Source organism: Diabrotica virgifera, chromosome 4 (assembly GCF_917563875.1).
Source record: "Diabrotica virgifera virgifera chromosome 4, PGI_DIABVI_V3a".
NCBI lineage: Eukaryota > Metazoa > Arthropoda > Insecta > Coleoptera > Chrysomelidae > Diabrotica > Diabrotica virgifera.
The window spans coordinates 264,875,769-264,890,870 of record NC_065446.1 but is presented as its reverse complement, the minus strand read 5'-3'; the positions used below and the strand labels follow the sequence as shown (position 1 = coordinate 264,890,870).

The window sequence follows — 15,102 nt, the reverse complement described above, 5'->3', positions numbered from 1 at the left end:
ACGAATTAATATTTCTTGTTGGTATCATGTGACGTCACGTGATATGACGCGGATGGCGTGCAACGGTATTGTACGGACTGTATGTAATGTTAATTTACATAGGTTAAAAACATGTTCGTAAATAAGAAAACAATTAAGTAGCATTTGATAACACTAACAGTACACATAAAAACCCTACAACATACAATTATTGAAGGCAAGTAAATGTATCACATCTAGGTATAACTCACAGGATAAAATAATGTCAAAGTTATCAAAACAGTTATCTATAAAAAACTTTAAATATTGTATAAAGAATCAGCACAGTGTTTTACTATAATATCTATATGGCGACTTTTATAAATTCTGAATACATTGTGTAATATAAATACGAGGGACGCCCAAAAAGTAAGAATACACTATTTCGCAAGAATTTAAAAATAATAATTCAATGAAATGAATTTAAAATGCTAGTCAGTAAATTTTGTGCACTCTCGCCCAAATCTCTCAAACCTACTTTTTTAGAACCTTTATAACGTAAACAGGTTCGTGAACCAGTGACCATTAATTTATAAAACAATAGTAATCCAAGAAAGGACGTATGGAAGACTATAAAAGAAAGGACAGGCACATAATAGAAGTAATAAAGGATATGTACAAAAATAATATAATATGTAAATACAGTTAGAACCAATAACGAGGAATCCAGAGAATTTACTACAAGTCAAGGCGTCAAACAAGGATGCGTGTTGAGTATACTTCTATTCTCAGTGGTACTGGATGAATCAATAAAGAAAACCAAGAGAAGAATTAGAAAACTATTAACATTAGGATACTGGCAAATTAAATAGACTCAACTATCGGAGCTAGTATTTACATACAACATAATCAATTATTCATCAATCAATTAATACGACGTAATAATTTAATCAAATGGTAAACAAGACATGGAGTGACATGGAAATAAACGAGAGAATGGGACGAACAGGAAGCTTATTTAACACTACGAAAACAACATTTTTGGGAAAAAAGGAGATACCGGAGAAAGTAAAACGGCAGTCGTTAGATCAGTAGTTAGACCAACAATCATGAATAGCAGCGAGGCATGGACATTGACGAGGAGACAAAAATCCAGAATGGATGCTATGGAAATGAGGTTCCTGAGGAAAATAGCAAACAGAAAGAGGACAGACAAAATACGAAACGAAACAATCAGACAAACCCTAAAACTAGAATCAATCAAAGAAAAAATAGTAGAGGGGCAATTGAAATGGTTCGGGTACGTGTGTAGAATGTCGAACGAGAGACTAACAAAACGCGTATTGAGAGTGCGGGGGAAAAACAAAAGAGGAAGACCAAGAGTTATGTGGGTAGATGAAATCAGGAAAGAAGTTGAGAAGAAAGGATTGACATTGGAAAGTGCAAGAAACTTAACACAAGATCGGAAAGCATGGAGACTACAATGCCAACTCAACTCCACCAGTCTTACAAGTATTTTCAGCCAGTAAACTTGCAAAGTGTAAATGAAGCTTAAGAGTGAAACAGCACTGAGCCAAAAAAAAGATAGTGTCGTCACTTCGCTCAATATGACACTCTGTCGACAGAGTGTCATGTTGATGTTAATATATACGTCTATTGTTAATATAATTAAAATATTGAAGGATGATAGCCGATTTTGACAGTATCGATACCAAATCGTATGTCAGATCATCGATTTACATGATCTATGATCATTTGTAATTTTATAATAGGACTTTTCAACGATTCTCATTTGTTTCGAGCTTCAGTCATATGTCGTATAATCTGTATATAATATTTATATACACAGACTATACAACACATGACAGAAGCTCGATACAAATGACAATCGATGAAAAGCCCGATTGGCGTTTCAGAAACGCCTCACTGGTTAACAGTTGATTAAATCTGACAGCTCGATTAGATGATTTGAGATTTGTATAACGTTTCGGCAACCGAGTGTTATCATCCTATACTTGTATTTTGTTACGTTCTGAACTTCCCTCGCAAATAATTTTTGGATATATTTTTTGGCTACCGATTATTTTAGATCTTTTATTATTTTTTCTATCTACCAAATATATTTACAGAAACTATCCTAAATTTAAAATTGAGCAACAATTTGTAAAATAATACTAATCAAAGCTAATGTTAGTAAAAATATTTGAGTTACGTGGTCCCAATCATTACATCTAGACATAAAAATGGATGTATTCGTTAAAATAACCTTTGAAAGAACATAAAGTTAAAGTATAGAAGGAATAGTAGATGAAATGATCAAGACTTAAGGTTGTTAAGTCACTATTCGATTATTTAAATTAATATACGAGGGGGGATCAAACAAAAGTGTAATGAAAAGAGAAAAGTCTCAGATAAAAAATTCAATATTAAAATAATAGTAAATCATTACTTAAATCGGAAACTTTTCTTATTGGAACCCCTTTCTAGTAACATCCTTAATCTCTGACTTTACAAGATCTCTGAATTTATAAGACGAATAAAGAAAGTGAAAAGGACTCTACAATATGCGGTCACATTCCGCTTTCATTCGTCTAGGAAAAAAGGTCCGAAAGAAAGTTCCTAATACTCAAAATCTGAGTACAGATAAAAGAGAAAATGAAAGACAGTGTATCTAAAGGAAATCGAAAGGAAACAAAAACTTTCTTTCATTTTTACTTTTATCTTTACTCAGATTTTGAGTATTAGGAACTTTCTTTCGAACCTTTTTTCCTAGACGAATGAAAGTGGATTGTGACTGCATATTGTAGAGTCCTTTTCGCTTTCTTTATCCGTCGCCTCTTCTCTTATAAATTGTAAAGGTCAGAGATTAAGGATGTTATCAGAAAGGGGTCCCAATAAAAAAAGTTTCAAGTTTAAATAATTATTTTAATAGTGAATTTTATATCTGGGACTTTTCTCTTTTCTTTAAGAGATGTCACTATAGCGCCTCAAAAGTGAATTTTAAACTACAAATTTTTGAAATTCGACTTAAATAGACAGTTTGGCTTCTTTTTGATTCAGAGGTATGCACGCAGCTCCACTGAAGACCTCGTAAGACAGAAACAGTTATCTGGAGATTGTATATCGCCTCTGAATCGAAGGGAAACATAAACTATCTTTCATTTTCAAACCTGTAATGCTTGTTGCTTCTTTCTACTAGTGAAAGGAGTACGTAGTTCTCAACCAGGAGGGTATAACAAACGATGATTATTAAGCTTAACAGTTTTTGTACAAATGGAAAAATACATGAAAAATTATTGTAATTAAAATTATTCAATTCCTTAACAAAAATGAGTTCGTAGTTGATCCTCCCTCGTATAGAGTCATTAACAACACAATTACCACAATTTTTGTGCTTAAGGTTTGCTTTAACTATTTTAACAAAAATTTTGACTGAAAATGTATATTTTCCGAACACAACACTTAAAAAATGCGTTTTTTTTAATACAAAATCAATACAATAACTTTATAGAGATAGTTAGATAAAAGTTATCGAGATAGAAATCTCGATAACTTTTAACTTTTAGTAAATGGTCTGTCAACAGGAATTAAAGTACTTAAAATTCTCTACAAATACCACTGTTTAGTTTCATTTTCAGACGAGCCGTCGGCTCTGTAGTGCGAGTTGAAAATGGGCAATTTTCAACGGTTTCTGCAAAACCCACTTTTTAGGCGGGGGAAATGTTAAAAACTTATTCGTCTATTAAAAAAAAGAAGGAATGGTTGTAAGGGAAACGAGTCAACATTAAATTTTGGAAAAAGACAAAAGCTTTTTTATTGAATTACATATTTACATGTCGTTTTTTATTAAAAATGTTCGGACGGCGCACACCACCGCGTAAAAACGACGCAGACCACCATGTACAAGTGTGAAATTTCAATAACGCACTAAAACTTGCTAATGGATGGCACCGCACATACAGACACGGAGCTTGTCCCAAGACGAGTCGCAAAGCCTCTACAACCCTCATCCGGCTACTGAGAAAATCATAATGGACCATATATTATTCCTACATGCGATGAGTGGTAGTGATATTACTTCTGCATTGTTTAATCAAGGGAAACTGAAATTTCTTAAGTCCTGCAGAAGAACACAGACTTACAACCAACCATTGAGGCTTTCAAAGACCCTAATGCACATCGTTATGAGATTGCCAAAGCAGGAAACATGTTCCTCATGGCTCTATATGGAAAAATAGAGACCAGTTTGAACGTTTTGAGATACAGACAATACGTGTCTTCATCATACAAAAATAAGACTAACATTGCCTCATTACTCCCTATCGAAGCTGCTGCACGAGAACATTCACTGAGAGTTTACTATCAGGTGCAGCAGTGGTTATTCTTATATCAAGCCACACCTGACGAGCAACAATAAGATCCAAGTGAGTAGGGGTGGAAAAAAACTACTAGTGGTCTGGTGCCAGTGCCAACCACTTTGAACCCTGCACAAAACTTAATATGTACTCCTCTATAGTTCATGTAAATGTAAAAAGGACTACCAACGCAATTGTGGATTCAGGAAGACAGGCCTCCATTGTTCCGCAATTTGCACATCATGCGAGGGACTGTGTGACAACGTTGAGCCCCTGGAAGACAGCTCTGACATAGACGTAGAAGAGACTGAAGAAAGAGACAGTGGTATGCAGAATCTCATAAATGATTTTGTAGTTATTGATCTCTCCTTGCTATATGATCACAAGTCAGTATCTCACCACCTCTTTTATTTTCCAGGAAAACGACTCCTGACGCTGACGATGAAACAATCAGACTCTGAGCCAGGACCCGATGCCATGGAAGAACCTCAGCACAATGCGGAAGCGGAAGGTATCTAACAATCTATTTTGTAATCATCTACTCTTCTTTAGAACTGACACCACCTCTTTTATTTTCGAGAACAAGCAGAACATGTATTGGGGCCTATCGCCACCGGGGAACCACAGCCAGGACCTTCTAAAAGACAACGGCTCATATAATTTTGTATTATACAACATTTTGTACTATAATTTTTGTAATATTAATAACTACTAAGTTAGAAATAATGTTTGTACTTAATATTAATACCCATTAAGATATGCATTCTAATAAAAAAGAATGTGTGTGTACTTTGTACGCAAGTAAGATGTTATACTTCTATTATATAATTTCAACGAAATCAATATACTTTAAACAGTTTATTAATATTTTATTTAAAAATATTAAACTAATTTTAATACTTACTACTTTCCAAACATTTTTATTAAAACAATACCAAAAATTAAAAAAATAAAATAATAAAACACACGCAAAGACATTAAAAAATGAAACGTGATGTGAGAAGATACACCAAGTGAAAGTTTTATTTTTTGACAGTTGCTTATTTTCTTAGTTTAACCAAATTAGTTTAATTTTTGTGGAATTAAAATATTAAAATACAACAAAACATATACAAAAAAACAATATATTAGGTGAAGATTGGTAGAAATTGTGTTGATAATCAAATTATATAAATCAAAGCATTACCTACTAAGTAGCTAGGTACATTTTACAAATAGGTATGTAATTTTTTATTACAATACTGAAACTTTTACAATTACGTACTTGTTGCTTTTAAAAACTATTTAAAAAGTCACTACAATTATAAACTTGCTTTTGTCTTTGTTCTCACAACAATAAAAACTAATATACACAACATTTGTTTACACATAACCTCCATATTGAACAATTATTAACAGGTCATTTTAATACCCAATCAGAGGACGAATAACGTTTAAGCTGCGCCCAGGACCAAGACTTTTGGTGAATTCGCGCACATATACATTTACTCCCAACGCGCCCAAAGAAGTATAACTTCAAAAATAAAGTTTTGGAATGTAAAAAGTGGATTTTGCAGAGACCGTTAAAAATTGACAATTTTCAACTCGCACTTTAGACTGAACGGTTGATCTGAAAAAAAAACTAAATAATGATATTTGTAGAGAATTTAAAGTAATACATACTTCAATTTCTGTTAATAGACCATTTACTAAAAGTTAAGAGTTTTCGAGATTTAAGCAAAAAAGCGGGAAAGAGCAGAAATTTTTCGCTTTTCGCGATTTTTTCAATGTTGCGTCACGAAATTTGTCCGCAAACCACATATTCGGATTCAGCACCCCATAATATATGCAGAATGAAAGAAATCAGAACTACCCCAAAAATTTTCCCACGATCGAGGGAGCTCCTAGAGTACAAATTGACTGAATTATATCTCATTTAATTTTTTTTGGTAAATTTTAAAATGTTCGTTTAAAACGAACGACATTTTGGTTTCTTGTATTTATATGCTTTAAATACTACCCTATAGCGTATTTGAAATCGATATATCAGAAAAGTCGTCAAGATTTCCGATTTATCTCATTGTTAATACACATAAAGACAGCGACAACGGTTTAGTTAGTCATTTTCTAAGATTTGTTTTAGTTTTCTTTTGTAACTGGTGGGTTTTGGCGTTGATCCTAAAAAAACAGTTACATGCGAGAAAATAGTTAATCAAAAGCGAAAAAGATGAAAGAAAATGCTAATGTGACATGAAAATTCGGATCGAAAGACGACCATCAACTTACCTTCGGCTTAGCTCTGTGGGTATCTACGCATTCGATATTTAAAGGTATTTTTTCTACTCTACAACCGTACGCTACTGGTGTTAGTTTGATGATCGTATGGAGCGGAACTTCTAAGTACGGTAATTCATCTGAAAATAACAATATGTATTATTATGTATCACTTTATCAATCAAAGATAGAGTAAAAATTTATTTTTTTTTAATTTAACGCGGGCACATAAATTTGATACACCCTGTATATTGATTTGTAACTAGTTATTAGAAGGTAGCTTTTACGCAGTGGGTTTCTCCTTAATGAGTTTTTCCCTGAAGAATTAAAGACATTTGTAAATAAGTGAAGTGAAAGACAATTTATTTCGGATTATAATTTTAAGGAGATTGTTTGTTACGGGAAAGGTAAAATCCACAGGTAATTTTAATTATTAGTTTTTAGAAAAATAAAGGTAGAGAGATTTGGAATTTTAAGTCTGTTTGTTTAAACACAAGAATTTTGTATAATTTCCGAAAAGTGATTAGTTTGAGTAGAAGTATTGTTTGAAAGAATGCCTGCTTTTTTCGAATGGAAAAGAGAAATGTTTCTGATTGGCTTGGCAATTTGGAAGGGGGAAAGAGAGGTTTTGAATGTTCAGACAGTTTGGAAAAGAAAGATTATTATGTAGTCGGTATCCGAGAAAGTCAGTCGAAAGTTTTCGCGTATAGTTCAGAAGCAAGTACTAGTGGTTGTTTGATAGTGGAGAGTAGCTGAAAAGTGGAACGAGAGACAAATCAAATTGAGAAGAAAAACCTCTTTGATTCTGTAAAGTCCAAGAGAGTAAGTTACAAGAACTATAGTTTTTAAAATTATTTATGACACCAAGTTAAAAAATTTACTTGGGTCTCGGGAGATTATTATTGAGAGAAAGAGAGGAGAGAGTTTTGGAGTTTATTGAACGAGTACTGGTCAAAAGCGGCCTGGCTTGTGTTTTGGAGAAATAGTTGCTGGTATGCTGCTGGATTGATGCTAAGAACGGAGAGGGCTTTGATTGGTAGCCTAACATAATCAACAAGGAAGAGCTGTTTTGGTCAAGAGGAGACATCATTGTGTGTAAATCAAAAAGGTCAGTCAATAACTTATGTGATAGATGTTCTTTATAATCAGAAGTTAAGATATTTGCGTAAAAGCATATAAATTAGGGTTCCAACATTTCCTAGTAGGGGTTCCATAACCATTAGGGTTCCTTAGTAGGAAGTATAAGTAGTTTTGCAAATACCTAAATTTGTTTGTTTAGCTTATTTTATAAATGGTATCAGGAACAAAGCGATAAATATTTGTTTAAATTAGATTAATTATATGGTAAAAGTTTCATTTGGACAATTATGATTTTCAGAGCATTGCTTTTGATAATAAAGGTATTTGTATGTGCTTACAGTAGAACGTCAATAATCCGGATTAATCGGGACCGGACCCCATCCGGATTATCAAATTATCCGGATTATCGAAATTACCTCAAAAAAAGGCCAGTATACACATTAAAGTACAACAAACGTTTTGAAATTTTATGTTTTCTCTTGTACAGTAAAGTGTCTAGAGGTGAAATTAATCAAAACATTTTTTTATGTTTAAACACTGTATTGTAATTAATTTAAAATAGCACCATGTGTACAGTAAAAACATCAGTCACTATTTGGGCTTTTAAAAAAATGTGTAAAATATTTTTGAACTGCGGTAAAGGTTCGTTTTTCGCAACGAAGTTCTTAATTTATTTTAAAAGAATCAGATATTTTTGCTAGATACAAATCCGGATTATTGACGGTCCGGATTTTTGACGTCCGCATTATCGAAGTTCTACTGTATTTATAATTTTTCTATTTATTTCCTTTTCCTATTTTATCCCGATAAGGATCAACTAAGAGATACTGAACCCACGAGAAAGGATAAGTATAACCTAAGAGAATTTTAGTTAATTTTTATGACAAAAAGGCACCCTGAGAATTTTTATTAATTGTTTATGTATGATTTGCGTCAATTCAATAATTAAGTAAATAAATACTCAATTAAAATAAAAGTAATAGAAAGCAGATATTAACAGTATATATACAGGATGATCGACTTTGAAACACTGTAGACACAGTTCACTGCCATATTTTCCAATTATTTACAAATATACAGCCACGTTTACAATAGCGCATCTGTAGAAAATTTTAAGATATTAAATCAAAATGCGATAAATCGAGTTAACGCGTTTGAAATGTGGACATTTAGAATAAGAGTGTTAAGGATTTCATGGGTAGATAGAGGTTGACGAATATACAAGTGTTAAGGAGAATTGGCAGAGAGAGAGAGAGAGAGAGAGAGAGAGGGTAATTGAAAACACAATAAAAGAAAGGAAATTGCAACGCCTGTGATGATATGTGACAAGAGGCGAGAGATATAACATCTTGAGATTCATAATTCAAGGAAATATAGGGGGTAGGAGAAGCGTAGGAAGTAGACGCGTTTTCTGGTTGAGGAACCTGAGAGAATGGTTTGGTTGCAGCTGTTCAGAGCAACTGCCTCGAAGGTCAAAACAGCTATAATGATTGCCAACCTTCGTCGCGGAGATGGCACTTAAAGAAGAAAAAAATTCTTAAAACTTATGGACTACGACGGCATAAAATGGTTGACAAATTTATTTAACAATATAATATATGACACAGGCATAATTCTCCAAAAATGGCTAGAATCAACTTATAAATCTTCCAAAAAAATCCAATACAAGAAAGTGCGAAGACTATATAATTATAAGCCTTACGAGCCATTTGTTTAAAACATTTGTAAAGGTCATTCACAAAAGAATATATACAGTGCGAGGAAAAACTAACAAGAACACAATTCGGATTTCGTGATGCTCTGCTAACACGGGAGGCCCTTTTTGCTGTACAAGTGCTATTTCAGAGATGCATGGATGTAAATTGTGAGATATACTTATACTTTATAAATTATCAGAAAACATTTGACAGAGTAAAACATGACAAATTAATAACTCTAATGCAAGAAATTGGAATTGACAACAAAGATCTGAGAATTATCAGAAACATGTATTACAATCAATCGGCCAAAATGAAAATAGAAGACCAGTTAACTGATAAAATTGCAATAGAACGAGGAGTACGACAGTGCTGTATTTTATCTCCACTACTATTCAATATTTATTCTGAATGGGTATTTAAGGAAGATTTAGACGATTGTGCGAAAGGAATATTAATAAACGGTTAATGGTTGAATAACATTATATTATAGATATGCAGATGACACCATAGTTTTTGCCGATAATCTGAATGATTTACAGATTGTCGCCCATTCGCCATTGTAAATGACAACATACTGTCGATCAGCATGTATAGTGAAAAAAAACAAATAAAAGTCCATAACAATAATAATAACGGGTAAAGTAAAATCTTACCTGCGGTTTTGTCTAAGAAATAAGCTAACAGACATCGTAACACGGCTTGATGGGAAACTACAAGAACATTACCCTGGCGTTCTAACTCCATAATGACGGGTTCTAAACGAGCCACCAAGTCCTCGTAACTTTCGCCCCTGGGATATCTGTACGCAAATTTATTCATGTCTCTAGCTGCGAATTCTTCCGGATATTTTTCTTTGATTTCTTCGTACGTCATCTCTTCACAAACACCCTTAAATAAAAAGAAAACGACGTTAGCTGTTACAAACTCGTACGTTTCCGGAAATATACGGTACTGCTTTCCCCTATATCTTAACAAGAATAAAAAACCGGTAAACGCGGTAAAAATGAGTTGCGCATACAATATTCCAGCTACAATGATAATAATATTACTTACGACGCTTAGTAGTTTTTATTCTTGTATCGGGAGTTTTTTTTTAAGTTCTTTATAAATGAAATGTATGCAGTTGAATGTAATGTTTCTCGATTACACGTTAAGCGTTATAAATGGTCGCCTTTGTCGCAATATCTCCCAAATGACGTACGTTGATTAGTAGTTACGACACTAATCTTGTGATAGGACAATCCGAGTTCATATCCCAGCCATCCTAATCCTTTTTTTTTTCAATATAATTCTTTGTGTCCATCAAATGTACACTAGATCTATTTTCTATTCGAAAAAGATTGAAAAATAATTGGGATGGCGGCCAAATGAACTCGGATTGCCAGATTAAATTTAGCGTTGTAACCACTACAACTACATAAACCATTTCAGCGATAATGGTTAAATGGATTATACTTTTGGGGTTCGATAACTTCTAAACGGCGTAATCGATTTTGATTACTAAATATGAGTTTGAAACGTATTGACAAGTAGTATCCGATGCATCCAAGGTCAAGTATGATAGCTGAAGGTATTACAGGAATAGAGCTTGAAAAACCGTTTTTTCTCTTAGGAAATAGATTTGATCATATTTATGAAGCCTACAGTGGGTGATCAAATTATTAGAGCCATCTAGAAAAATTCAATTTTTTACAAAAAGGGTATACAGTGATGAGCGCGCTAATAACCGGCAGAATAACGCAAAAGATGGAAAACACATTAAGTTGTGACATAAAAAGAAATGAAACTAGTGGAGGTGGGAGATTTAGCGATAAAAATCTATACATTTACATTCTACTTATTGCTTCCCACCTTTACACGTATCAGACGAGTTTGGCAACTGCCACTGTGACAGTTTTAGTTGACATAGGTACTCCTCTGATACGTCTAAAGGTGGGAAGCAATAAATAGAACGCAAGTGGATAGGTTTTTATTGCTAAATCTCCCACCTCCACTAGTTTCATTTCTTTTTATGTCACAACTCAATGTGTTTTCCATCTTTTGCGTTATTCTGCCGGTTATTAGCGCGCTCGTCACTGTATAATATATTACCTAATGCGTTTGTTTCCATTTGATTATCTTGTATGGTATGTTTAACAGTAAATGGTTGAGTCCAATTAGTTACCATTATAAACATCCTGGATTAACCGATAATAGTATAAAAGGCCCGGTTTCAGGTAAAATTTAAATATTATGTCTTCTGGTAAAATTTCTTTGCTTTAATGGGAGTACCGTCTAGTCAGTGTTCATTGTCAAAAGACCAACTCTGTCTACCTCGGTTGCTTATCGCTCCGGGTGGGTCTTAACAATGGGCCAGGTCAGATAAATTTAATAATATTTACAACCACACTAATTGAACTCAACCATTTACTGTTGAACAAACCATAACACTTTATGAAAGTGTAATAAATAGTCTAGCAATAGTGACAACACAGCAGCCGTGGTAATGCGTGACTCATATGCCATTGTTTGTCAGTGCTGCCCAGCCCAGCTGTAACTCGTGTGCATATTATTTTGTATTCTTGGTTTTTAGACTTATAATAAACTTTGAGACTTCCAGAAAAATAAACTAAACAGAAAAATAGCATCAATTTCTATGGTTTCAAGACAGCTGTGGACATATATAAAGAAAAACTTACATAGGTACCATTAAGTACAAAAAGTAAAATTTTCTGAGGTGGCTCTAATAATTTGATCACCCACTGTATAACTTAAAAATTCGAATTTTCCGAGATATGAGGTATACACCGTTATAATAGGGGTGTCTAGAGTCCTCCTAAAAACGCTCAGTTATTGGCACATTTCGTAGGTTGAAATTTTGAGTAATTGTCGAAAAACCAAAATTTTCAAAGTTTACTTTTTCAGCTTTTCGGCTATACTGAGCCGTATGTATATCTGATCCTGACCGCTTAGACACCATTTGAAAGTTTAACTCGACGCTATTGATTTGGTCTATTTGCGGTTTTCCTGTCTCTACTTGAACTTAAGGTATATACCCCAAAAAATATGCCGGTTTGTACCTACCCAGTCCTATATATAGCTGGCTTATGGATGGTCAAAAGTCAAAAGCTACACCGGTTCTGACCCCCTTTTGAAACACAGCCCCCCTTAACTTTTACACACACATACATACACACATTACAAACATTCAATCATACTTCTGAGCTCGGTAACTTGTGAATGGTATAACAGATTTTCAAAATTAGACATGCGTTAGAAAGGTAATGATCAGTACTATCGGAAGCTGCAAAGGTCGGATTTAATTTTCGAAATTTTTGGGAGTTTTGGGGACGAGAACACAAAACAGCCCCTAAATGGAAAGGGCCGTAAAGTCCACCCTCTCAGACCAAAATGGATGGTTGACATCTGGATGAGCGAGTCTTTTTAAATTTTAAGATGGGATTTGGCTTAATTTTCAATTCAGTCAGATTTAGAAAATCGAAAATTTCGTGTATATATAGTGTCGCATGTAGAGGGGTTGTGCGCCACTGGCGAGAACTGCTGTTCTCTGGGATGATCCAATCAAGTAGACGACTTCTGCTCGGTTCAACTATTATTAATGAAAAGCAAACTTGAATGGAACTTACCGCATCTATCTCGTTGAGAGCCTTCCATCTTTCTTGTGGAACGTGAAGGCCGGACACCGTTTGTATGGTTCTTTTCAACCATGAGGTCCAGATTCTTAAACCGTCCAACTTTTGATCTCGAATGAATTGCGCCAATGCGTGCGCGTACTGCCTACCTCTGGGGCTTAAATTCGAATCTCCGCCTATTCTACCTTCTAAATTCTGTTCACTTTCACCATGCTAAAAGTTTTAACATTGTATGATTAACATTTCTCTGTCGTATATTTCCAATATCCGCTAACTCCACTTTTTGCATATTTTGAACTATCTTTGTTTTTAGATAGTCTGTGCAATTTTTTAGATGTTATTATGTTCGTTTTGTACCTAAAAACCTAAAACCGCCAGATCCCGACTAAATTTGACAGTAACGTTAAGAATTTTTTCCAAAACCCGCCAGCTCCCTTCATTCTGAAGATTTCAATATGACGGTATAGTTCAAAACTGTGTGAATATTTTTGTCCGTAATTTTCTTTTATTTATTAAAATATTGAAAGAAATAAAAACAAGTTGAAAAAGCATGTTCTAATAAAAGAAGAATTAACCTGTAGTTATAAACAAAGTTCTCTAATTCCACGTTATCTCCACTGGTTAGTTTCAAAACCTGCTAAATCCACTTTTTGATACATAAATAAATTTTTATCTTTTGTTTTATTAATCAACTTACGTAAATCAGGGTTATCAACAAATTAGAATTACATTCCCTAATGGAATAATTTCAATTCATTTAGACAGGGCTCTGAAATAATAAATACAGTTTTTTGCTTTTACTGAAAATATGTTGCGTGTGGAGTTAGCGGATATTGGAATTATACAACTCTGTCCGTAAAAAAAAGAGTGTGTTCTTTTTGAGCATTTAAGAAGTTATACTTCTTTGTCACGATTTATTGATTTATTGATTTATTTTGTATTGATCTGCTTATATTGTTCTCAATTTATATAACATAAAAACAACTTGAATAATGTTCTAATTTATCTAAAATTTCATTTTTATTATGTATTTTTAATTAATATGTATTTCAAAGTAAAATATCATAATAATTACACTTTTATAAAAAATAATTTTTTATAATAAAACGTTTTCGTTATTTATATAGAACCCAGTATAAAATTATAAACTATTTTGTTGTTTCAATTTCTATGTCATAAAGGAATTTTTTAATCGACTTTAAACTCATATAAATCAAAGAAAATGTTACCTTACAAACACACCAAACACACAACCTTAAGAGAAATATTGGAAATTATTTATTCATCAAAATATATTTCATAAAATTTTATGTCTATTGCATAGGTACTTGGCTTTCAAATTTAATTTGGAATTCCAGATACACTACGAGCTACGAGGTGATATATGGCAGTTTGAGTAAGCAAACAAGCAATGTGATTCAACCCAGTCTGTGAAACTTGTTCACTCCAAAAAATGTTCACTCCGGTTGCAACAATTCATTGGAGCGAGGTGTATTAATTCGTGTCATACAGGAATCACTCCACCACGCTCCAATGCTCCAGGCCAACCCTTTCCCCCCTATAGCACTTATAGGTGGATAACTAAAGGAGTTGGAGATATTCGTCTGCGCAAGAATAATGTCACGAGCTAACATTAATGTCGAAAAAGGACTAGTTAATGGGGCTATGGGTAACATTGTTGAGATTGTGTGGCCTCTATATCGCTGTGATCAAATGTATGCGATATATCCACAAATAACATATTTAACCATCAAATGTCAAAAATGCTTCAAAACTAAGATAAAAAGTTATGCAATAAAATAACCGTGTTGGCCTACCCAAAACGGACGCATATGACTGGTACTAGAATGTCGAAATTGATGAAATTGATTTATCTTTGGAAGATAAATAAAAGTACCAGTTTTCGTTTTTCTGCATACAAGTACTCTGGAGATATTTAAGAAAAAACTAATTCCAAGACGCCATCTTTAATGAGCTCTAGCTCCCTTAAAACGATATATCCATAATAGCAGTTAAATATTGCATTGTTAGCTAGTTCTGAGATATTCTGAAAATTTCAGGTGCCTAGGTAGCATAGAACTATTTTTAAAATGGATTACAAAATTTAAAATGACATAGTTACAA

The 15,102-nt window shown here is 33.5% G+C and overlaps 1 protein-coding gene across 6 annotated transcripts in view; it reads right to left on the bottom strand.

Annotated features, from left to right (window-relative positions):
* LOC114325166 (6-phosphofructo-2-kinase/fructose-2,6-bisphosphatase) overlaps nucleotides 1–15,102 on the bottom strand; it is a 103,638-nt gene that overhangs the window by 9,905 nt on the left and 78,631 nt on the right. For 5 of the 6 annotated variants that reach the window (XM_028273146.2, XM_028273170.2, XM_050648946.1 and 2 more), the window contains exons 4-6: nucleotides 12,973–13,191; nucleotides 10,000–10,234; nucleotides 6,579–6,706 (exon numbers count right to left, since the gene is read on the bottom strand). In XM_028273146.2, the coding sequence (XP_028128947.1) occupies nucleotides 6,579–6,706; nucleotides 10,000–10,234; nucleotides 12,973–13,191 (582 nt within the window). Of the gene's footprint in view, nucleotides 1–4,365; nucleotides 6,471–6,578; nucleotides 6,707–9,999; nucleotides 10,235–12,972; nucleotides 13,192–15,102 lie in introns of those variants that run through there. The other variant, XM_028273151.2, reaches the window with a different exon arrangement.